At 37.1% G+C, this 26666-nt stretch overlaps 1 protein-coding gene across 4 annotated transcripts in view; it reads right to left on the bottom strand.

The window, feature by feature from the left end:
• snx17 (sorting nexin 17) overlaps window positions 1-26666 on the bottom strand; it is an 84290-nt gene that overhangs the window by 1628 nt on the left and 55996 nt on the right. Inside the window, exons 9-15 of one of the 4 annotated variants that reach the window (XM_069887199.1) lie at window positions 24738-24830; window positions 23680-23883; window positions 17947-18069; window positions 16821-16898; window positions 15434-15508; window positions 11299-11340; window positions 9097-9175 (exon numbers count right to left, since the gene is read on the bottom strand). In XM_069887199.1, coding sequence (XP_069743300.1) covers window positions 9097-9175; window positions 11299-11340; window positions 15434-15508; window positions 16821-16898; window positions 17947-18069; window positions 23680-23883; window positions 24738-24830 — 694 coding nt within the window. Of the gene's footprint in view, window positions 1-2894; window positions 9176-11298; window positions 11341-15433; window positions 15509-16820; window positions 16899-17946; window positions 18070-23679; window positions 23884-24737; window positions 24831-26666 lie in introns of those variants that run through there. The other 3 variants (XM_069887200.1, XM_069887201.1, XM_069887202.1) reach the window with 3 other exon arrangements.

Here is a 26666-nt window from a genome sequence, read left to right as displayed (position 1 = left end):
AACTAAGCTTTCCCATTTTTTTTCCTGCTTCTCTACAAAGGCAAATACAAAGTACTAATTTAGTCCATCACTTCAACACTTTTCACTCCAATTGATCTAATCATTAATCAGCCATCCTTTCTTTGAAAATCCTTTTGCCACTTATACGATTCTAGAAGACCAAAGCAAATCCAAACACATTTAGATTCCTCACAACTCTTCTAATATAGCCTTTATACCAATTTCCTCCAATTTGGCCTAAATTGGTCACTTAATCAATTTCTGGTTCATAATTTAGTGGTTTTACTTTTTTTTCATTTTAATCCCCAAATGTAATTTTAATTCCCTCAATTTTTTCCCTTCTAGAATGTGAAGATCATTAAAAATTTATCCCAATGTATAAATTAATCCAACATCACAGAAGAAATTTTATATATACTTATTACAAAACTTTTATGTCATGGTCTGAATGTGTCCAGATTTTCCATTGGGGATATGTGGAACAAATTAGCAACTCCAGGGAGAAGCTGGTGGAAAATTGCACTAGGAGCCACTGCAACAGGTATCTACCAGTTACTTGATTGGAAACAGGTGCCAAATGGAGAATACTAAATATGCAGTATGTAGTAATTTCAGGACAGTCCAAAGCATTTTACAGCCAACAAAATACTTTCTGAAATGTATTTCCTGCTCGATGGGAAATGTGGCTGGTAATTGCCACAAGGTTTCTAAAATAAGGAAAAACTAGCATTTTTCTTAAAAAAATAATTTCTGAAGATAAACGCTGGCCAGAACCAGAATAACTTCTCTGCATTTCAAAAAAAAATGTTGTTGACTTGAAAGACAACCTCTTGGGTGAACATGTACATCAAATGCCACATACTGTCACAATTACATTTGAATGTTTTCCTGATGTTCAGGTATTAACTGGGGTTTGTACTGATGACAATCTGATTTGGGAAGCAAGGCAGCTTTTGATAGAACTATGGTAACGTTGGATACTCATTTTTTCCTAGGGTCAGAGAAAAAAAACCTACTTAATTAGTAAAAGATAATTATCAGTCAAGTATGTGGAGGGAGGGGGGGGGGTTGGAAAATCCTGCATTTACACCTATCAGTAGAAAAATGGATTGCAAAATGACAGATGGAATTTAATGCAGTCAAAATGAGGTGTTGAACTTTGGAAGGTCATACCAAGACAGGGTATACAGTCAAAAGTAGGGGCATTTAGGAGTTCAGTACAACAGAGGGATCTGGGAATACCATTACACAAAACCCTGAAAGTGGTGTCACAGGTGGTTAGGGTTGTAAAGAGAGCTTTTGGTATATAAGTATTGAGTAGATGAGTTAGGATGTTATAGTGATAAGTTGTAAAAGACCAAATGTGGAGTATTGTGTGCAGTTTTGGTCACCCAACTACAGGAAAGATATCAATAAGATTGAAAAGAGTGCAGAGGAGATTTACAAGGATGTTCCCAGGACTTGAAGATCTGACTTAGAGGGAAGATTTGAAAAAGGTATACAAAATTTTAAGGGACATAAATTAATAAATGCAAGCAGGCTTTTTCCACTGAGGTGAGGCAAGATTTTTTTTTTAAAAAGGAATGGATTAAAGGTGAAAGAAGTTTAAAGGGAACACAAGAGGGAACCACACAGTGATGGGAGTGTGGAATGTTACCAGATGAATTGATGAATGCAGGCTCAATTTTGACAGGTAAATGGATGGGAGGGGTATGGAGGGATATGGTCTGTGTGTAGATTAGAGACAAAGCAGAATATAGTTTGGTATAGACTAGAAGGGCCAAACTGTGCTGTGGTGTTCTATTGTCTGAAAACTTGCCACAATCTCTACTCCAAAATTGGGGTTGAGGCTCTGGCAATATTCTTTTAACAGAATCTCAAATTTTGCCACAGCAAATCTGGAGGTGAATATTTGGTCAGTATTTTTCACCTGTTACAAATTCTGCTAAATTTACTGGATACAATCCTGAAAGTAATAGTCATTTCTGGATCCTAATTTCATTGGAAACATTTAAAATAAAGTATAAACATGCAATTATTTTGCAGATTTACAGGACATAGTATATCCCACTTTAAATTCTTCACCTAAATCAACATCAATGCAATTGCAAAATTAAGTTATTTAGGAGACAGGGACTTTATTCATTGGAACGTAGATGGCTGAGAGGGGATTTGATAGAGGTATTTAAAATTATGAAGGGAATAGATAGAGAGAATGTAAATAGACTCTTTCCCCTGAGGGCAGGGGAGGTTGGAACAAGAGGGCATAAGCTAAGGGTAAAGGGGCAAAACTTTAGGTGAAATATTAAACACTCAGAGTGGTGGCAGAATGGAATGATCTTCCAAAAGAGATAGTTGCGGCAGGGTCCCTTCTGTCATTTAAGAGAAGGTTGGTTGTGTACATGGATGTGAGCGCTTGGAGGGTTATGGGCGGAGAGCAGGAGGGGGAAGCTAGTGGAGTTGTTCAAGTGAACCGGCGTGGACTTGAAGGGCCGACATGGCCTGTTTCCACGCCGTAAACAGTTATATGGTTAAATACTTCAGAACCCAAATTGCCATATACAATTTGAAAATTAGTTTTAGATGGACGAAATCTAAGGATGAACTTCAGAAACAGAGGATTTTCAATTCAAGTACCAATGTTCTGTGTATTTTGTTTTGTTAAAACATTAAATATATGTGCTTTTAAGTGCTAAATTCAGAAAGTGGAAGTTCTAAACATACTTGCTGGTAAGTTATCTTGTCAGTGTTCCAATAGCAATAATTCCTCTATATCTCAAAACATTCATTATTCTTCACATAAGAAAAGTAAGGGTAATTTGAATTATCAAGTGCTTCCATTGTTTATAAAAAAGCCTATTAAGCAGGTGAAAGGCAAATATTCAAAAATCACATTATGAAAATAGTTTTATTTGCATATTATACAATTCAAGCTTTTTAATATAAAAATTAGATCTGCTTATCAGATTTCTGCTGGTATAGATACATACAGGAAAACAAGCTATAATACAGACTAGGCAATTAGAGTGACATTAAGGTGCATTTACAGATACAAAGAAAATAAGCAACTCTGAAGTCATAAGGTCCTTCTTACAACATGAAGGCTACACCATTTATCATAATGTGATCCAAGCATGAAATGTTACACTGATATCAGATGAGAAACAAATGACAAAGAAAACTTCAAATTCTAACATAAAATTGAGAGAAATCCACATAAAGGCCATGCATTAGTCCTAAAATATTTTAATTCTTAAAATTCCAGTTATAAATGTCAATATTGCCGTACCAGTCTTTCATTCAAATCAAGCATGAATTCTTCAAAAGATTTTTCTATCCCAGGTGCCACTTCTACTGCCAACTGAGCTTATTGCTGTAGACTATTGTGAGATATCTGCAAGTCTTTGGAAAGGGTTTCTTAATTTTACCCATCTGCTTTGATGAAACCAGAATGAAGTACATTTCAATTCTGATATACATAGAAGGCTGCATTCTTTTGAAAGGTAGAATATGATTGAAACTGAATCTTGTGTCTAACAGCAATGACAGATTCTTAGATGAAGTTCATAACATAGCAAATTCACAGTTTAATTGTCAATCAACTCATTTGAACAATGCTCAACACCAACCATTCATGTTATGTGTGAGCATTTGGTTTAGTGCCTTACAATTTAAGTAGAATGATAATAAAAACTGCAAAAAAAAAAGTGACTTATAAAGTGCTTCAAAGATGCATCATTTGGCATCCACTTTGTATCCAAAGGAATTTTAAGACACCTTGGATTCTGTTTGTTAAAATGTTAATAGAAGATTACCTTGACAGGAGAGTATATGGCACGTCTTTGAACCTTATTTTAAACAATAAAAATGTAAGCTGCTTAATTTGATAGAAACTTTTGAAAATGATTACTAAGGAGTCTTTATTCTCAAGAACAGGAGGAATGGGAAAAAAGTGACTCATGCCAATGCAATTCAAAGGAATTTATTCTATTCATGAAAACAATTTGTATAAATGTAATGCATATTTTTTTTCTACAAGGTGACAAGATTAAATATTTTTGTAACAATTTATCAGTTACTTTCTGATCAAAATTTAAAAACTGAAATTAAATTTCTAAAATTTGAATGTGCTGTCTCAAGTAAACAAGTGTGGAATCACTGACATTAAAACAATCTTGATAAGCATATGTTGGCACTAAAGTACAATCACTGTATAGAAATTAGTAAATCTATTTTTTTTAAATTTAGAGATACAGCACGGTAACAAGTTCTTCCAACCCAGAAGCCTACACTGCCCAAACACATCCATGTGACTTATAAACATGGTAAGTCTTTGGAATGTGGGAAGTTACTGGAGGAAACCCATAAAGACATGGGGAGAATGTACAAATCAACTCCTTACAAACAGCACTGGATTCAAACTCTGATTGATGGCACTGTAACAGTGTTTTGCTTAACTACTACACTAACCTTGCACAAGTGTAATTTATGATGGACAGAGTAAAAGCAATGATTAGTAAAATTTCATATGCTTCTTCATGAAAAAGTGATTAGCCTTGCATGCATTCATTGATGAAGGGGTGAATTCTATTAAAAATTATAGAATTTTAAATTTTAAAAGTCTTTTTAAACAGCCAGCATTTTAAATGGTAGTGGATACATGTTGTCAAAACTAAATACTACAGATCAGGTTCAAACAAAAATTGACTTAAGGTGCTATATTGTGGTCACTTTTCAGGATCCTAATGTAGACAAATATTTTATTGTACATAATGCATTTTTCCACGTTTATGGAAATAGAAAATTTATAAAGGCACTGTACATTGTTAGTCCTGTTTTTGACTGCAAGAAAAAACTGATGTTTCAAACTAGAGAATATCATGTACCTCTAAATAATCATGCAATTAACTGCAAGAACTGATGCATGTCCAATTGTTAGATAATTGCAAGTGTTTAAATAATTAGAAAATCATGTTGTTGAAATGTCTCCTTTGAGAAAGTAAATTATATGTTATTCAAATCTTATGCACAAATACAAGGACTACACTTACAGACAAAGCACTGAAATTCTCTCCATCACTAAACTGGATCAATAACAAGCACTGAAATTCTCTCGATCACTAAACTGGATCAATAACAAGCACTGAAATTCTCTCCATCACTAAAATGGATCAGATAAAGAGGCGCTGAACTGGTGCAGACTCGAAAGGCCAACATGGCCTGTTTCCGCTCCGTAAATGGTTATATGGTTAATAACAAGCACTGAAATTCTCTCCATCACTAAACTGGAATGCTTTTTTATTTTTCCCCTCCAAACTATCAATAAATCAGACAACAATTTATCACTCAAAATTTAGTCCCATAATATCACAGCATCAAAATTGCTGAGCTCATCCTGTATAAATTTTAGATTCTGTATAAATTTTAGATTAACCATCTGTGGATTAAAAAAACCAAATAAAACCAGCAACAACAGGAAAACAACCTGCGACTGTGAATTCATTTCAAAATGCTAAATTAGTAATATTTATAATTGTAAAAACAGTGAATGACACATATAACTAACACCACACCTGTTCATAAAGTGAAAGCAGATAGCTTTATGACCGTAATTTTTAAGGTTCAAAAAGATTTAAAGAATCCCATGGCTGTGTCAACCAAATTCAGCAGTAACAAGGTTTTTTGGTTAAACTGACTCCTCTACCCAAGGAAATCTAAATTAACATTAAATAATTATTGAAGAGTACAACTGTCCATTAATTACTTCAGATGTAGTTATTAAAGTACTGGAGATAACAGAGGGAATTATAAATTTCAAAAGGTATTTTTCTATTTGTTTGTTGCAATGTTGGTAAAAGGGCCCCTTAAAAATGCTTCCTTTTTTAAACCAGAATCTCTAAGTTAATTATCTTGATGAGAGGCAGAGACATGAAAATTCAATCAACCTTCTCCCCCACCCAAGAGACTATTCTACTGGATGGTATTAGTGCCATAGATAGATCCTGGAAGATACTTCAGGGACTTTACATGATTTTACTCAACAAGTTAAATCACAAGATGGTATAAATAAAGCTGTGGACGTGTCTTTTTTTGTGTACCAAAGTGGATAATGCTGAAAATCTGAAAATATTAGAGAAGCATATGAATGTTTAATGTCATTTCCTTTTTGGGCATCTTTTAAGAATCATGGTGCATGATAAATTTTTGAAGCATTCTTACAAAGTATCTATCAATTTTGACCAGAATGTCACAAAACAAAAAAACAAGATTCAGTAAAGCCTCAATTTAAATGGGTTTCTACCAATCCCTACTTGCAGAACAAAAAATTGAGTTACGAGCAGTTATAACTCGATTCCAATGCATACATTTGATTGACAGCTTGGAATTAGGGAGTAGTGAGGTTATAATTTACATGCAAACTATAAAGTATGTACCAAAACAGAACTAACTTCTGGATGAAAAGATAAATTTAATGAAGATACAAATACATTTTTCTCTCTTCACATATTATGTTCACAAATTATTTTAGTAGTTACCAAAAGTAAAGGCAACAATTTTATTGGAAACAGGATGCAATTTCTGACACCCTTCAAGATAGAACATCTGAGAAACAATTTGGTCTATGAATAGAGAAAGCTATGATTAGCTATCTATATGTTCTTTTAAAATGTAATTTTCTTTTAATTTATAAAGTAGGAGAGTGGCAACTAAATAAGAACCATTTTAATACACCTTTAATTCATTACCTTGGGTGTTGTTAGGAAAAGGTCTTGACCAGTCATGTCAACTGTAGTAATGAGACATTTTTGGTACATTTGGATGCAACAACCCTCAAAAATGTCAATTCTGGGATATATTTCTTTCTTTTCCCAGCAAAAACTCTATTACTGCAATTCAGTAATATTCAGAAATTTTGCATGAAATTTCATTTCTGATCATTTACTTCCTGCAATTGTTTTTATTCTTATTTACTATTTTGTATTCAACTCTATTCCTAACAATTACATATTTGTAAAATACACTATGAAATATTGGAAGCTGAAATAAAGAATGCTGTAAACATTAAGCAAACCAGACAGCATTAATGGAGATAAACTTAACATTTCATAATGCTGATCTTCCTTCAGACAATACTGACAAAAGATTGTGCACTATTTAACCCTCTACTCTTTCCTTTTAATATTAATAATTCTCGATTGCAGTAATTATCTCCATGCATGCAATCGTTGTTTTTGAATGTTTCAGCTTCTGGCTTTTCACATCACTATTTTGAAAATATGTCAAAATGTTGCCTTACTAATGACTGAAAATTAAAGCAACATATGGTGTATAAATTTAATTCTATCCATTTCATTTTTGCTTTGAGGTATTTAAAATGGCTCGGAAAAGATTTAAAAGTGAAATAGAAGGCATCAAACATTTTGAAACCATCATTACATATACTAGTTTTAGATGAAAAGTGCATCAAGAAAGACAATCTAACATTAGTAACATCAACCACCATTATTGAAGTACAGTGCTGTTACCAGAAAGCAGACCTGAAAGACCCAGTATTAAACAATTGTTTCATTCTTTGAGGACTTCAAGGTTTCAAATCATGCAAATTTATTTCACTCACAGTGTTGGTTATCTAGTCAATTAAAGTGGGCAAAACAGATTAATTGAGGATGCTACCAAGTTTTCCATTCTCTGTTCGGATGGTAAACTTGCCCTTTTTAGTAATATACAAAACAAGCCCAACTCTTTTTATTAAGTTGCATGGACATTCACATAGTATCAAAAAGTGTCCATATTTACCACAAAAGCATTGGTCTTTCAATTTTAAAGTTTTCATGTCAGACTGTATATTTCCAAGAGGGTGGTTGGATTCAAAACAGAGGCAAACTTCTCATTTATTGAAGTTAACAGCTGGTTTCAGCTCTCCAATAGTGAACACATAATTTGACATTAGAAGGATGGCAAAGGCAAATTCTCCTCGACCTCAGTTTGATATCAAATAATCCCAATTATTATTTTGGCAATTAAACGCTCTTTGGAGCTTTCTCTGGCAATATTCTTTTAACAGAATCTCAAATTTTGCCACAGCAAATCTGGAGGTGAATATTTGGTCAGTATTTTTCACCTGTTACAAATTCTGTTAAAGTTGTGATTAGTTTGCCTTGCATCTTGCTTTCAACTATTGTACACACTGGATCAGATTACCAGGATCATTGGGAAAACATACATCTCTGGATGATTAAAGTAACCCTGCTAATTTAGTTTCAATACTGTGGGCCTGCTCCAAGAAGTTTTTTTTTAAATACAAGGTGCAATTTTCTGCAAATTAAGGGAAGTTAACTCAGATTTAACTTGAAAGAATAGTCCTAGGTCATTAAAGTAGAATATTATTGCGCTGAAATGCTCAATATATTTCTAAAGATGGAAAGGCGATGATATGAGTATAAACCATCAACATATACACAATACACAATAAAGACACAGCGCAAAATAATGTTAAACTTGCATTGAAATAAGGCAAACTAGGAATAGTAATTTTCTGTGCAACTGGGTATTTGAGCTTTCCACACCTAAATAATCAATGGGGTGCACATGTATATCTAACAATCCTTTGTCTTCTTGCTGGCCAGGTACTGTTATGTTATTTAAAAAAAATACCGGCCCAATCTGTAAACAAGTTAGTATTGTCATTCATTTTTAAATTCGTAACATTATAAGATAGCTCCATCTGGAACACACACTGCTGCTACAGATTTCAGGTATTTTAAAAAATACTGTTAAATTCAACTGATTTAAGTGTAAACGAGGATCTTATAGATTTTCATAACAAATTTGAATCATTGTGCAAAATACTCTAGTAAACGATAATTTGGTGTTAATCATGATCTTAAAAAAATCATGATCCATTAACATTGTTGCTTCTTGACATGCATCACAACCAATAATGACATCTTCATTATAGCAATCTTTCTCATTCGATTCAGTGCAAACTGATCAGATGCAAGTGCAAGATTTTGGTTCCTCCCTCAGGAAAATAGATTGGTTCACTTGACGGACTTCACAAATCATCATCACCAATTCCCTCAAAGGCATAGTTACCATGGAAGTCATTTGCACTGATGTCACCAGAGGAATTAGAAGTGTTGATCCCTCGGATGCTTACAGAAGAAAGTTTACTCTGCAGAGGATGAGACATGGTGAGGAAAGGAAAATAATGCACAAAATACCAGTTAAAACTTTAATACAATTAAAATATTTCTTTTCTCAGACATGAGAACAATTGTGGTAAAATGTCTGTCTGTGTAATTGGGTGCAATGAATTTTTATGACGTTCTCCCATCTTTAGTCTTTATTCAATAATTAGGAATGGACTGACATATCTCCAGTTTATAAAGGAGTCCAAATATTCCACTTCAGTAGATTGACAAATTGTTCTTTCAAAACCAATGTTGAATCCATCTGTTGGGAGTTTCTGATACTCTTTCTACATGAAAGGCAATTCCAACATCTGCAATTTTTTCCACATAATTAAAGTTCCTCAACCTATTTTGGAAATCCACCTACTTCTGCACTCTTCACGTCCCAGATCCCTTCCTCTATCTGCCCATCACTTACTTAACTTGTTCCCATTGTCATCTTCATAGCAGATCCCACAACCCCAAAGCCTTTGCTTTCTCACTCCATCGCTCTCTAGGCTGCCCAAACCTTCACCTGTCCCTGCCCCCTTCTGCCCCTCTTTTTGCCCCCTTGTCTCCTTCCACCTGGAATCTACCTACCTCAGTCTCCCAACTCCACCCTTCCCCTTTACCCACCTGACTCCATCTACTCATAATTCCCCACCCCTCCTTGGTTTACCTTCAACCTACAGGCTCCCATCTCTCCTTCCCCCTCTTAAATTGATCACACTACTGATCCAGCAAATTGACCTGATGCAGTATGTCTATCTGAAACATTGACAATACCTTCCCCTCCACAGATGTGACATAGCCTACTAAATTTCTGCAGCCATTTTTTTTTGCTTTAGCATTTTTTCTCCACCAGATGAAATTTTAAGATCCGAATTTATATTTAGTACACCAGTTGCTGTCAAATCAGTCATCAAGAATAGTGTAGCACAACTCCTTGATCCATTTATGAAATCAGGTGCCCCATAGTCTTCACTACCTTATAGCTTCACCAAATCTTCAAAAATGATGAAGCAACTACAGGTCCTTCTGATTTCTGCTGCCCATCCCATCCGGTGTACATTTATTTTGTTAAATGACCTTTACAAAATGTTGCTCCAAAGAAAATTATGGTTTATTTTCATGTGAATTAAATTACACGTGCCACAAGTGTGAGGTGTTTCATTTTTGAAGGACAGACTAAGGTAGGACACACACAGTAATTGGTAGGGCACTGAAGAGTGTGGTAGATCAGAAGGATCTGGGAATACAGATACACAATTCACTGACAGTAGCGTTACAGGTAAATAGAGTTGTAAAGAGACCTTTTAGCCTTCATAAAATAATGCACTGAATATAGGAGTTGAGAGGTCATGGTAAAGACATTAGCATATTTAGAATATTGTACAGTTGTAGTCACCTAATTATAGGAAAGATATCAATACAATTGAAAGAGCATAGCGAAGATTTATGGGCTGCCAGGAGTTCAGGACTTTATTCCCTGGAGTGTAGAAGAATGAGGAGAGATTTGATAGAAATATACAAAATTATGAGGGGTATAGATAGAGTAAACACAAGTAGGCTTTTTCCATTGAGGTTAGGTGATATACAAACCAGAGTACATGGGTTAAGGGAGAAAGGGGAGAAGTTTTGGGAGAACATCAAGGGGAACTCCTTCACACAGAGAGTGGTGGGAGCATAGAATGAGCTGCCAGCTGAAATGTTGAATGCGGGCTTGATTTTAACATTTAAGAAAGTATGGACAGGTACAGCACATGGATAGGAGGGGTTGTGGAGGGATATGGGCTGGGTGCCCATTTGACTTGGCAAAATAATAGTTTGGTACAGACTACAAGGGCCATATGGCCTCTTTTCTGTGCTTAATGCTCTGTTTCTGAGTAGGTGATACATACAGTATCATCGAGCAATGATAGTGAATGATGGACATCTCTAAATCTTCCAGATGTGAAGTTTAATAAAATCCAACATGTCACTCGATTTCTTAAAATTAAAAAAAAAATTAACCAACACATTGACAGAACCTTGTTCAGTTCTGACAAGGAGAAATTAATGTGCTCAAATACTTTATCATAGGTCAAAATAAAAATTTCAACTTTGATTCAATAATTATACTTACTGAGAGTTTCACAATGGGATCTCTGTTTGAATCAGGTGAATCCTAAGAAACACAAAGTATAATGAAATTTGAAATACTGCCTCTATTAATGTAACATGATCATTTTTTAAAAAAAAATGTGCAGCAATACTCAGCTCACATCTTCAAGGGACTATCAACAAAAAGGATTTTGAAAACAATGCAACAGCATTGATTCCAAATAAGGTCAAATCTTAATACAGTTAATGGTTGATATCATGTCAAAAAATTACAAGAGGAGGTGCTGACCAGCAGGCTCCTCATGCCTGCCCTGCCGTTCAATGTGATCATGGCTGATCCAGAGAAGCCTTGAATCTTCTTCTGGGCCAGATATCTGTTGACCTCAATCTTTCAAATATTTATCCATTTCCATCTTAAATATCTTCATTGTAATCCTAAACTGTAAATTGTGCTCTGAAGATGGCTGTATGTAATACTAGAGATAAAATGTTGGTCTGTTCTCAGAAAAACCCTTTGTATTAGGTATTTTCTGACCAACATTTCACATGAAGTCTCTTTGTAGGGACTCTCTTTTGTGTGGTTTTATGGCAGGCAAAAGTTCACAGATGTGTATTATTACATTTTGTCTATTTGCACATGGCCATAAAAGGAATGTTGATCTAGCTTCCATCACTCACTGAGGCAGCTAACTCCAGAGATTTATAACCCCATAACCCCAATAGCAAAATAAATTCTACAAACCTCAGTTTAAATGAGTGTTCCCTTATCTTTCAACTACCGTATGTCTCTCTGGTTGTGACTCATCTATTAGTCAAAACATTTCATCATCTACCTTGGTATGGACCTCCTTAGGATCTCGTGTTTGAATTAAGTCACTCTCATTTTTTAAATTCCAAGGAATGAAGATGAAATCTGTTTTCTCTCTTTGGCTTGGCTTTGCAGACGAAGATTTATGGAGGGGTAATGTCCACGTCAGCTGCAGGCTCGTTTGGGGCTGACAAGTCCGATGCGGGACAGGCAGACCATGGTTGCAGCGGTTGCAAGGGAAAATTGGTGGGTTGGGGTTGGGGGTTGGGTTTTTCCTCCTTTGTCTTTTGTCAGTGAGGTGGGCTCTGCGGTCTTCTTCAAAGGAGGTTGCTGCCCGCCGAACTGTGAGGCGCCAAGATGCACGGTTTGAGGCGATATCAGCCCACTGGCGGTGGTCAATGTGCAGGCACCAAGAGCTTTCTTTAAGCAGTCCTTGTACCTCTTCTTTGGTGCACCTCTGTCTCAGTGGCCAGTGGAGAGCTCACCATATAACATGATCTTGGGAAGGCGATGGTCCTCCATTCTGGAGACGTGACCTAACCAGCGCAGTTGGATCTTCAGCAGCGTAGATTTGATGCTGTCGGCCTCTGCCATCTCGAGTACTTCGATGTTGGAGAAGTCGCTCCAATGAATGTTGAGGATGGAGCGGAAACAACGCTGGTGGAAGCGTTCTAGGAGCCGTAGGTGATGCCGGTAGAGGACCAATGATTCGGAGCCGAACAGGAGTGTGGGTATGACAACGGCTCTGTACACGCTGATCTTTGTGTGTTTCTTCAGGTGATTGTTTTTCCAGACTCTTTTGTGTAGAATTCCAAAGGTGCTATTTGCCTTGGCGAGTCTGTTGTCTATCTCGTTGTCGATCCTTGCATCCGATGAAATGGTGTAGCCGAGACAGGTAAACTGGTTGACCGTTTTGAGTTTTGTGTGCCCAATGGAGATGTGGGGGGCTGGTAGTCATGGTGGGGGGCTGGCTGATGGAGGACCTCAGTTTTCTTCAGGCTGACTTCCAGGCCAAACATTTTGGCAGTTTCCGCAAAACAGGACGTCAAGCGCTGAAGAGCTGGCTCTGAATGGGCAACTAAAGCGGCATCGTCTGCAAAGAGTAGCTCACGGACAAGTTGCTCTTGTGTCTTGGTGTGAGCTTGCAGGCACCTCAGATTGAAGAGACTGCCATCCGTGCGGTACCGGATGTAAACAGCGTCTTCATTGTTGAGGTCTTTCATGGGTTGTTGCAGCATCATGATGAAGAAGATTGAAGAGGGTTGGTGCGAGAACGCAGCCTTGCTTCACGCCATTATTAATGGAGAAGGGTTCAGAGAGCTCATTGCTGTATCTGACCCGACCTTGTCAGTTTTCGTACAGTTGGATAACCATGTTGAGGAACTTTGGGGGACATCCAAGGCACTCTAGAATTTGCCAAAGCCCTTTCCTGCTCATGGTGTCGAAGGCTTTGGTGAGGGCAACAATGGTGATGTAGAGTCCTTTGTTTTGTTCTCTGCACTTTTCTTGGAGCTGTCTGAGGGCAAAGACCATGTCAGTAGTTCCTCTGTTTGCGCGAAAGCCACACTGTGATTCTGGGAGAACATTCTCGACACTCGGTATTATTCTATTAGGGAGAATCCTAGCGAAGATTTTGCTTGCAATGGAGAGCAGCGTGATTCCCCTGTAGTTTGAGCAGTCTGATTTCTCGCCTTTGTTTTTGTGCAGGGTGATGATGATGGCATCACGAAGGTCCTGAGGCAGCTTTCCTTGGTCCCAGCAGAGTTTGAAAAACTCATTCAGTTTGGCATGCAGAGTTTTGCCGCCAGCCTTCCAGACCCCTGGGGGGCGATTCCATCCATACCTGCTGCTTTGCTACTTTTCAGTTGTTCAATTGCCTTCTGTCTCTTCCCGGGCGAGGACCTCATCCAGCTCTAGCCTTAAGGGGGGGCTGTTGAGGGAGCTGGAGCAGGGCGGATTCTTGGATTGAGCGGTTGGCACTGAAAAGAGATTGGAAGTGTTCTGACCATCGGTTGAGGATGGAGATCTTGTCGCTGAGGAGGACTTTGCCATCTGAGCTGCGCAGCGGGCTTTGGACTTGGGGTTTAGCCTCACTTGAAAGGGCAACCCTCATCCCAGGAATCTCTTTTGGACTGCCTCCAATTATTTTTTGTTGGAGTGCCAAAACTGCACTGAGCATTCCAGGTATACCCTCACCAACACTCAGTACAGCTTTAACCTTCCTATTTTTAAATACAGTCCCCTTTGTAAGGACAGCCAAAATGAAATTCGCTGTTACTTGCACCTCCCATTTTTTTTTGTGATTCATGCATTCAATTTTCCTGGATTCTACTGTGCTTAACTTATTTGTAGACTCACCAATTAGATAATAATCTGCCTTTTAGATTTTTCTCAAAGTGTACAACCTTACTTCCTTACATTAAACTCAAATTTGCCAAGTTTTTCCCATCACTTTGTCCTGACCAAACATCAAGATAAACTGTTGATATCCATGCACAGTTAACATAATTACCACATACTCAACCCAGATCACAGATTACATACAAATGATTTTGTACACTTTTGGTCACACACTCTTGACAAAGATGGATACTGGATTCATTATCAATGTTTATTTCTACATTTCATTCAGATTTTTTCTTTGTTTCATCACACTCCCTCTCCCCTAGGAAAAGCTGAGATCTATTGCAATGGAATTTTAAAACTTTTCTCCACTGCCAATGCAAGGACAAGAACAGCAGTTTTGTATAAAATAAATTAATTTACCAGCCAGATGCCTTCAAATGAACATACTTTAAAAAATATGGAACTATGTTGTATTTTGCTGGGAATGGAATAGAGGTAAGGAAGGCTTTTAAAAAAATACATAGGGGAACTGGAAAAAAAAACAACAAAATGACAACAATACAATGCAGGAAGAGGGCCCATTTAGATCTTGGATACATGGAGTCAGAGTTTGATTCAAATGAAAACAATAAAAGCACTCTTGCCATCAACTTTTTGCAGTACATGTCAATATTTTAGAGCAGCCATTCTCAACAGGGGCCATAGGGTCCCTTTGGGGGCCACAGCACATTTAAGGAGGGCCATGGACTGAAATAGTTTTTTTTTGTTTTTTTAATGTAGTTGGTAGGAGAGCATTACAGAGAAAAAAACAATTAAACTTGACTGCTTAATTAGGCGAGTCCCAAGGGGACCATAGCAAAATAAAAAGGTCAAGAATGGCTGCTTTAGAGGCTGCATCTACCACAATAGAGCAAACAGCATTAAATTCTTCAGCAAATGCAGCAACCAAGTTATTGAATATTGGTTCAATTTGAAAATAAAACTGCAAGCCAAATATTCTTACCAGGAGAGGAGGGGACTTCACAGCTTGTTGACTGTCTGATCGACATAGTGGACCATTTATCCGCTTCTTCTGCATCTGCACAGAGGATAAAATGTTACATAAATATTGATTTATTTTGAAGGAACACTAAGCATATGCTCATTTCAAACTGTATACCAACTAGGACAAAGGCACTAACATCAATGGCATCAAAAACGCCAATACCAAGACCCAGCTACAGAATGGATTGCTGTAGTATCTCCCCAACAAACAAATTTGACTAAGGCAGCACTGTGGTTCAAAGAGGGGAGCTACTTCAATAATGACTTTGTGTGGTTTCTGTAGTGTTTTCTCCTTGTTACGGTGTAGGATTTGACAGGGTGCTTTAGTTTTCTCCCACATCCAAAAGACTTAAGGGTCCCTGTTGAGAATGGCTGCTCTAAAATATTGACATGTACTGCAAAAAGTTGATGGCAAGAGTGCTTTTATTGTTTTCATTTGAATCAAACTCTGACTCCATGTATCCAAGATCTAAATGGGCCCTCTTCCTGCATTGTATTGTTGTCATTTTGTTGTTTTTTTTTTTCCAGTTCCCCTATGTATTTTTTTTAAAAGCCTTCCTTACCTCTATTCCATTCCCAGCAAAATACAACATAGTTCCACTGTAAAATCTGGAGGTAGTTAATGGAAGCTTGGTGACAATACAATGCAATTAATTTAACCAGGTGTTTGATGGAAAGTGACCCAAAAACTTATTTCCATGTTGTGACTCAATTATTCCACCACCAAGACCCTGCATGGAAACTGTACTCCCTCTCAGCCACTCAACTTCTGGAGATACATCCTCCCTTTCCTTCATCAACTGGCAGCATGGTTAATGTAGCACAATGCTGTTACAGTGCTAGTGACCTGGGTTCAGAACGGGTGTCGTCTGTAAGGAGATTGTATGTTCTCCTCGTGTCTGCCTGGGTTTTCTCCCACCCTCCAAAAATGTATGGGGGTTGTCAGTTAATTGGGTGGTATGGGCTCGTGGCTGGAAGAGAGTTACCATGCTGCATGTCCAAATTTAAGTTGAGGCAAAAATTTTGAAACTCCAAGTAAGTATTATTAAAATCTGGAAAGATGCATGTCATCCCACCATTTTCCCAAAAGGCACAAAAAGAAAATCCAGTTTAATTAACTACTTGAAAAGTAAAATTCAGGACCTACAGTATTTTGAAAGTATGACTTCATAAAATTGGATAAAATTACTTCCTATTGCATGAAGCTCCTTGTTTTAGACCAAATTACACAGGATAATAGTCAAATAGCTTTCTGAATGCTTGTGTAAACAACTGGATCTATTCATTTTTCAAATCCGGAATGTTTAAATGCATATTTCCAGTGTACAAATGAAAATTGAATTCACCTTCTTTATATTGCCACCTGACTTCTTCACCATGAGCTCATCCACCATTGCTTGCAAAGAGATGCTCATCATTATTGCCTAATAAAGTCAGAACAAATCTTAGCTTTCATTTTAATCTTTCTAGGAAAATAAATGTTTGTTCAAATAAAGATATGTAATGTTGCTAAGTACACAGTGGTTAAGAGAAATGCAGGATTTTTTAAAAAACTTCATTAGCCAGGATATAGGATACAACAGCAAGGAGCTTTTGATACAACTTTACACAACGTCTAGAGGACCATGTGCAATTGGGATTGTCACAAAATAGGTATAATGTGATTGCAATGGAGAGGGTGCAAAAGAGATTCATTGGGATGGTGCCTGGGTAAGACCATTTCAGTTAAGAGGAGATACTGGTCATGAATGTTTTCCTTGGAGTGGTGAAGGCCCAGAGCTACCCGAGTGAGGTATACAAAATTAAAAGGACCAGAGATAGGTAGAAACCTTTTCCCTACTTATGACCAAAGACTCTTGAAGGCAAGGGGTAAGAGAGTGAGGAGATCAGAGGAAGATTTTTTTTCATCTACAGCATGATTGAAGAACACATCACTGAAAATAGTGGTGATGTATATAAAGTAACACAAGACCATAAAATAGGAAAGTCTGCAGACACTGTGATTGTAGTGCAATACACAAAAGTGCTTGAGAAACTTTAACAGGTAACACAGCTGTATGCACCATAAAAAAAGATTGTGTTCCAGGATATGGTAATAGTATAAAGATGTACTGAATAGCCAGCGTGATCATGGCAGGCCATCGACTAGAGCTTGCTTCAATCTAAAAGGACTCTACAATTTGAAAGAGGTATTAAAAATTATGAGGGGGTATATGGTCATGAATAGAGATCCCAAGAGAAGTTCAAGAGGGAGTTGATCACCTTTTTGCCACGATGACAATGCTTTTTGTTCCTCAAAAATTATAAAGAAAAAAAAATCACCCTACTCAATATGAAGCTGAGATGTATATTCATACCATCAGAGCTTTGTGATTCAATTAAGCAATAACAATGTAATCAGCTCATCCAGTTGTTCTGATTGATCACTGGAGACAAAACATTTTCACGCTGAAAATAAGCCATATGTTTTACCTGCGGGCTGGAAATGGTTACCCACTGGAGTCGGTCTTTGCTCATCAGATACTCAAAAGCCAATTCTAGTTTGGTCTCTGTCTTTCCTGGGCTACTTGCTGTGCCATTTGTGAGTGGAACCTGCTAACATTTAAAATAAGTTACAAAAGAAAGGCAAAGTAAGCTAAAAACAAACCACATTTCTATAACATCAAACCACATTGCATCTATCAGCAATTTTTTTCAAAATAATCTTGACTCTAAAAACATAATGGGAGCAACTTGCATTTAAACTGATGCCAATTTACAACTTTGACATCTACTTGTCGTTTAAAAAAATGAAAGGAAAAACATTAATTGCATTATGAAAGAAAGAGAAATAAAAACAGAACTATTCCCATAAATTCAATAATCCAATGCCCCTGGTTAACAGCTCATTCCTTGTTTTACTTTACCAAATGTATCCCCCTTTCAAAAGAAGTTTTTTCTTCTTTCTAGTTCTGATGAAGGGTCTTTGACCCAAAACATTAACCATTTGTCAGCTCACAGATTCAGACTGACACGTTGCATTTTTCTACCATATGCTGTTTTTATTCCATCTGCAATTTTTAAAAAAAATTATTTTCAAAGAACAACTTATGAATCAGGAATTGGATACTTATTCTTGGAGAGAATAAGGTAATTTATAAAACAAAAATATTTCACCAAACAAGATAAAAGCAAGGTAAAAATAATTTCAATTTTTCTGAAAAGGAACAATAAATCTGCCAGGAAATAATTTTGAAGTCTGGTGAACTTCAACACACTACAGGGAGGAATGCATCTGAAATAATCTTTATCAGGTGAGGAAAAAATACTGGACAATTCAATGTGGTTGAAGGCTTACAAACCCTGGGCATGAACAGTGACATTCATGGTTCTTAAAGAAGTGGATAGTTCAACAGAGAAAGTAAATAAATTCTGGACAGAAAGGAGACAAAAAGAACAATTTTTTAAAATCATTTGTTATTGGAAACATGCTGGAATTCAGTAAGGAACAGAGCAGGGACTTGAATATATTAATTAGGAGGAGAGGGTGAGGAGGAGCAGTGGACTTGGGAGAACAGTGAGTGTTGGGCAAAGCTTTGGGTAAGTGCATTTAAAAAGGGGGTTCATGTGTGATGAGGACAGACCGACGTTCAGGTCGGTGGCTGTCAGCCTTGTCTAGCATGGTTCTGATGTTCCAGCATGCTAGCTTGAGTTTGTGAGCACCTTTTGAGGGGGAGGACGTGGACCTGTCCTCGGGCCTGCGCAAAGGAGCTTTTAGGTGGAATGCAGTGTGCGCAGTACTGGCCCCATCCTTTACACCCATAGTTCGTGTGCCGTGGCCAAGCAAGCTGGGACGTGGCAGCGAGGTCCTTGGGTCGTAGGTTTTATATCGGAGTGGCCTTCTCCTATGCAGGTTTCTTACCCGGGCTATAAGGACTGCACAAGTGTTAATTGGACATGCTGTGGAGTAATGGATTATAGTTTTGGAGAGAGAGAGAGAGAGAGAGAGAGAGAGAGAGAGAGAGAGAGAGAGAGAGAGAGAGAGAGAGAGAGAGAGAGAGAGAGAGAGAGAGAGAGAGAGAGAGGGGGGGACTCCATTTTTAGGATGGGTTGTGAGTTCTTAGTTCAGCCTGGTCAAAGCTCTTGTGGTCCATACAAGAGGAGATGGTTGGCTGTACAATGTTTCACTTGAAATAAGGGAAACACAAAAGAAACTCTGTGAAAACCTGAAAGAAAGAGGTAATCGTATGGAAAACCCTGATAGGACACAAGTTTCTTTGGCAAGACATTGACATGGCTGATCAGAAAGAATCAGTTTGTGTCCAATGAGCAACAAATCTTCCTCTGAAAACCAACAAGAACCTTCCTGAGCGGTGACCATTTACCTTTCAAGCACCAAAGCCTGGTGAAATTCATAAATGTTAAATTCTGTGTACAGTGAACTTAGAGGAGTGAGAGTGGGATTGGACTGTGAATCAAATAATTTATCTGAACGTACACATACATTACATACATGTGCACTTAGAATTAGAAGAGGGGTTAGGTTAGGATAAGCTAATAGTAATAAGTTAAAGTTTGATCCTGTTTTCATGTATAAAGATAACTGAAAACAACTTTTGTTTAAGTAACCATTTGTCTTGGTGAATTTCTATTGCTGCTGGGTTTTCGGGTCCTCTGGCTCATAACACAGCTTGTTAAGAGGAAGTAAGGAAGCATACATTAGATTTAGGAAACAGGAAGGGCTCATGACAAGTATATGGTAACCATGAAGGAGCTTAAGAAAGGACAAGAGAGCTTGAAGGGGGCATGAGAAGGCCTTGGCAACTCAGATTAAGGAGAACCCCAAGGAGTTCTCTGCACATGTGAAGAACAGAAGGATGATGAGAATGAAGGTGGGGCTGCTAAAGCATAAAGGAGATGACATGTGACCAGAGGCGGAGGAGGTTGGGGAGAGCTTAAATGAATACTTTGCTTCAGTACTCAATAAAAAAAGGACTTTGATCAAGGAGAGGTCAGAATATAAATATCAAAGATTGCTTTTTAGGTCCTTTTTCTGACCTTTGAGCAAATTAAAGAGAAATATAATAGACCAAATACTACAATTTTTTCATATTTTCAGCTCAAATCATATTTAAAAAGTTAGGTGAGAATTTTAGCCTTCCGGAACATAGTCAATTTGATTATTCAATAACTGAGAAATTTATTACTAACATAATTATAACAATTACAAGACAATGCAAAAAAAAAGGAATTATACAAGTCCAAACAAAGGTGGGAAAAAGATTTAAATATACAAATTCAAGATGAGGTAAGGTCAAAAATGTGTCCAGAGGGTGCAATTAATGTCAGATCTCAAATGGTACATTAAAATTTTTTGCACCAATTATACTATACTCCATATAAATTACACAGACTTAATTCAAATTGTCTGATAAGTTTTTCAGATGTAACAAGCAAATAGGCACCTTACTACATGCAGTTTGGTTGTGTGAAAAAGTTGGAAAGTTTTGGGAAAATGTATGTGTATTATTGGGACAAATTATGAAGATATTTGAACAAATTATCCCAGAATAGTTTTGCTAGGTGATTTATACAAAACAGATACTAAATTGAAGCTAGACCAATATCAAAGTAAGTTTTTGAGTGTAGCAATAACAGTGGCTAAGAAATGTTATGGCAGTAACGTGGAAGTCGGCCAACATTGTAGGGTTGGAAAGATGGCAAGTGGAAATACAACATTGTATACCGTTATAAAAAATTACTTATAACTTAAGGAACCAATCAGATTTTTTTTTTTAATATATGATTTGGAAACCATACATGGATTTTGTTGATAAAAGTCCATCCATATTGTTCACTACACCCTCTCCTCCTAATTAATATATGTTAGAAAATAGAAATAATGAATGATGTAAAATTATTCAGTTGTGCTTTCTTTGAGGGAGGGGGAAGGATGGGGGGGGAATAACATTAGATTATGTATCATTTTGCATTGTTTTTATTATAATGTACTATTCAAGATGAAGTAATATATGTTTGTAATTGATGTAAATAGAAAAAAATATTTTCAAAAAAAAAGGAGAGGTCAGCATAGAACAGGGTTGTGTGCTGGACAATGTTGAGATTAAGGGAGAGGAAATGTTGGATCTTCTAAAAACCCCAGGGCTGGACGAGATATACCCCAAATTGTTATGGGAAATGAGGGAAGAGATAGCTGGGGCAATGGCTATGATCTTTGGCCACAGGGGAGGTGCTGGAGGATTGGAGAATGGCTAATGAGGTCCCCTTGTTTAAAAATGGTAATAGGGAGAATCCTGGGAATTATAGCCCAATGAGTCCATGCAAACTATTGGAGAGGATTCTTAAGGATAGGATCTATGAGCATTTGGAGAAGTGCAGTCTACTCAAGGATAGACACCATGGCTTTGTGAAGGGAATGTCATGCCTCACAAGCCTAATTGAGTTTTTTTGAGGAGATAACACAATAAATTGATGAGGGTAGTATTATTTACATTGATTTTAGCAAGGCATTTGACAATGACCCCATAAGAGACTTGTTCAGAAAGTCATGAGGCATGGGATCCAGCATGGATCCTTGGCTATGTGGATTAAAAAAATTGGCTTGCATGTAGAAAACAGAGTAATAGTGGAAGGAAAGTATTTTGCTTGGAGGTCAGTGACTAGTGGAGTTTCGCAAGGATCTGTTCTGGAACCCCTGACCTTTGTGATTTTTATAAATGACTTAGATGAAGAGGTGGAAGGACAGGTCAGTAAGTTTGCAGATAATACGAAGGTTGGAGGAGTTGTGGATAGTACTGAAGGTTGTCGTAGATGTTACAAAAGGATGCAGCATTGGGCAGAAAAGTGGTAGATTGAGTTAAATCCAGTTAAGTGTGATGTAATGAATTTTGCAAGGTCATACCAGAAGGCTGAGTACAGGTTTAATGGATGGATACTTATCAGTGTGGAGGAACAGAGGGATCTTGGGGTCCAAGTACATATATCTCTCAGGGATGCCATGCAGGTTAATAGGATGATTAAGGCGGCCTATAGGACGTTGGGCTTCATTGATAGGGGGATTGAGTTCAAGAGTCAAGAGATTATGTTGCAAATTGACAAATCATTCAGTTCTGGTCACCTCATTACAGGAAAGACGTGGAAGCTGTGGAGAAGGTGCAGAGGAGATTTACCAGGATTGGAAAATGTCATACAAGGAAGGCAAGGTGAGCAGAGCTGGGACTTTTTCCCAAGGCAGGAATAAGAAACACCAGAGGACATAGGTACAAAGTGAAGGGAGGGATGCTTATGGGATATACATCAGGGAAAGTTCTTATATTAAAAAAAAGGTTGTGGATGCCTGGAATGCCTTGCCAGGAATGGTAGTGGAGGCTGAAACATTAGGAGCATTTAAGAGACTCTTAGACAGGCATATATATGAAAGAAAAATAGAGGGTTACGAGGTAGGAAGGGTTTAGTACATTTTATTTTGGTAGGAATATACGAGTCGGCACATCGAGGGACGAAGGACTGTACTGTGTTGTAGCATTTTATGTTCTAGTTAATAGTTGTACAATTGTAAGCTAATCAAACAAAGTTAATGGGGCTTTATTAAAGGGAAATTACATCTTGACAAATTTCAGAAAGTTCCACACAAATGTAATGAAAAGAAATGGATAGAGAGAAATCAGTAGTTTTGGTGTCTTTGGATTTTCAGGCAATATTTAAGTGGCATACAAAATATTACTCCAAAAGCACACTAGAATAAGTGCAATATACCATCTTGGATAGGTGACTGGCTAACAGGACAGGGACCTAAGAATGCTGATGAACACAGGCACTTGGGTTGCATGTTTACAGATCTCTAAAAGTGGCAGCACAGGTGGTGACAGTAGTTGATGGGTTCTTTGCCTTAATCAACTGTGGCACAGAAAACAACAGCCAGGTCATCATGTTACTACTTTATAAAATATTAGTAAGGCCATATCTGAAACTGAGTAAAAATTGATAATATACATGATGAGTTATTTAAATTTTGTTACTTTTCACATTACAAAAATTGTCAATCACATTTCTTTAGAATAACCTAAATATGTGAAATCAAATTTCAAACCAATAACATTTTAGTATTTAAGGGAATAGCCGCATTTTAGTTTTAGAAACATGCAATGTGCAGAATTCTTGACAATGAATCAATGAAGTGTTTTGAAACCTTTCTACCATACTCACCGAGGAAGTAACACGCCAACATCTCATGCGTGTGACCTTGAAACTGCCTTCTTTGATTTGTTCATTCGGCAACTTAACATGAAAGTTCAGCTCATTGTTGCCAGCACTGACTATTACATGGCAACCTTTCTCTGGAAAATCAGTGATGCAAGGATCAAACTTGATGTATCCATAATACTTCAACGTTTGTGCCAGACCAATAAACTGCACAAAAACACAATTTACATCTTCATAGCTGGACCACTTAAAAGCAAGTCTAAAATGAAAATTTCCTTTTTAAACTACAAACACATATTCAGACTTTGTATTACAAAACAAGCATGGCACCAGAGAAACAGCAACAAAAGATTAGAAAGATTCAAGAACTGAGAAATGTTTACTGATCAGGAAGGTTGGATCTGAATTGGGATCTTGGAGGGCATCAAGGTCATAAGAAAGCAACTTAAGCACCTGGATTTCATTGCTCAACAGAAATGAAAAGCAAAAAAATATTCAATTTGAATTCCAGCTTGATTATGTCATGTTTAATAGCAGAAAATCTGGGATCTATTGTAGAATGAAGGCTATTTAATGCTACTCTGAGGAGACAAGGACTACCTGCGTAAGAGCGATTCAAAATTAAAATAGATTTGAGAGTACGTGGATATTCTTATGGTGACTGGTCCTAAATATAAGGTAAACCCATCCAAGGTCACTTGTAAAATACATTTTATTATTCCATCCTCATAGGTCACTGAAACTCCATCTATAGTGCAAAGCCATTTCTTCACCTGTCATCCATCATATGATCAAGAACCAGAATATAACGACTATCTTAAAAGCATCCATTCAATTACGTGACTATGTCCCAATCTCTTATTTGCCTATCAATTATCAAAAAGTTAATCTCTAATTCTACATTATTTTTGCTCATCTTGTGGTTGAACATTCAAACAAAGCCACAAGTGTAAAAAAATATAAATCATTGAAACCAATTTGCTAATTTGTCAAAGTAAATTTCACTCAGCGATAGGCTTTCTATTTTTCATTCTTTGATATATGAAATGGATACAACTTACCTCTTTTTTCGAACCTTTCTCTTGAAGTGATTTTAACTGTCGGTGCTGCTCCTTGTTGACAAGGATCCAACCATGTTCGATATCAGCTACTGTCTATAACATAAGGAATTCTAAATTGTATATATTTGTAAAAACATATTGACAGTATTTTAACTCAAACAATCAAAGCAAAAAGTGTGGCTCAGGTGACATCCACTGTGTTCATAAACAGTGAGAGAATATTGCAACACATGCACAAGTGTACAAAGCAAGGACTTTTATTGGGGACGAAACAAAATTGCCCATCTTTAAAACGTGAAATGGAATCTGAAATATTTCAACTGTCAAGAAACTGCAGATGCCGGAGTCTGAAGCAAAAAACAAACTGCTGGAGAAACAGTGAATCAAGCAGCACCTGATGCTGCATCTACATCCAAAATGTTCACCATCTCTCTGCTCCTATAGGTGCTACCTGGCTTGGAGGACATGCTACAAAAATGTATTATGTGGTGCAATTTAAAAGTACTTCAGATTCCCAAGAAAGAAAATTAATTTAATATACCTATTAACATCCAAAATATTTAAAAGGTCATCTCAACCAATAAAATGCGTTTAACATGCAATTTTGGCAGCAATGTAGCCAAAAATGACAAGGTCTCAAACATAAAGAGAAGCAGAAGAGACAACCTTACAAGACAGTGACCAGCAAGGGGCTCAGCGGTTGAGGGACCCACACAGGCTATGGGTGATTAGTGGTTGGGGGAGCTGCAAGGGATCTAGGTTGCTGGAGACTGGCCTATGACAGGTATCAGTACCAGGATTCGAGAGAGTGTGGAGGGCATGAAGGACTCCCCAAGGTCCTTGAAGGGTTGAAGGCTTCATCATGTCAGAGGTTTGGATCTAGAACTTGAGTTGCTGATGGATCAAACAGGACTGTGTGGCTGCAGAAACACTGGAGGCAAATCTACGGACACTCAATACTCTGAAGGGACTTTGTTTTTCTTTCTCTCTTACTGTAAAGGGTGCCAAATAACACATATGGCAACTCTTTGTTTGCCTGAAATGTCATACTACTTGCTCTGTACTATTACTTGACAAAGAAATCTTGAATTTTTTTTGAATATTTTATTTTGATTTTTATCAACAAATACCAAAATTACCATCACAGATAAATAATTAAATGTGATTAATCATTGATACATGTTCCAAATATAGCCCTCCTCCTCCCCCCCACCCCAACAAAACCCTAAATAAATGAAAGGGGAAGAAAGAAAAAAGGACAAGAAAAAAGAGAAGGAAAAGGGAAAGGAGAAGGAAGGAGCTGTCGAGATCTGAATCTAATTAATCAACAACAAAAAAGGGGCCCAATTATTTTTGTCTAGATCTCAATAAAAGAAAGAAAAATGATGGGAGAAAAATAAATATCTTAAGAAATCTCAAATCTTGAGTAAAAGATGCACTTTCAATAGAAGTGATTGCGGATGAAAGACTGTCAGTCTGAATGACACATTAATTGAAAAAAAATTACCCCAGGATATTATTACAAATTTAGAGATCATTTGGAGCTTGGGTGAAATGAAAAAAAGCACCTCCAAATGTACAGCAGGACCTTCAGTGGCAGAATGCAGTATCAACTGCATTACCCATGTCTCTAAGAGAGTGCAAATTTAAGTTTTCAACTGTAATATGCAGCTTATATATTAAGCAAATATTTTACTTTTCAGCAAGAAAGGCTAAAGATATTTACTATGTTTCCTTCGAGTCTTGAATCACTAAAACATTAAGCATTACTTGACTAAGCTACTTCATCACATCTTTTAAGTTAACAAGGCCATTCCCACAATGAAGACAAATATAGCTCTCAAGTAAAAAATATCTGGATTAGGATGCAATGGTATCTCCCAGGGTGCTCAGAGGCACTCTTGCTACTCGATTGTTTTTTTTTAAATA

This window comes from Narcine bancroftii, chromosome 6 (assembly GCF_036971445.1).
Source record: "Narcine bancroftii isolate sNarBan1 chromosome 6, sNarBan1.hap1, whole genome shotgun sequence".
Classification (NCBI taxonomy): Eukaryota; Metazoa; Chordata; class Chondrichthyes; order Torpediniformes; family Narcinidae; genus Narcine; species Narcine bancroftii.
Note: the sequence above shows the minus strand (reverse complement) of the source record. Positions and strands in the feature narration are given on the sequence as shown.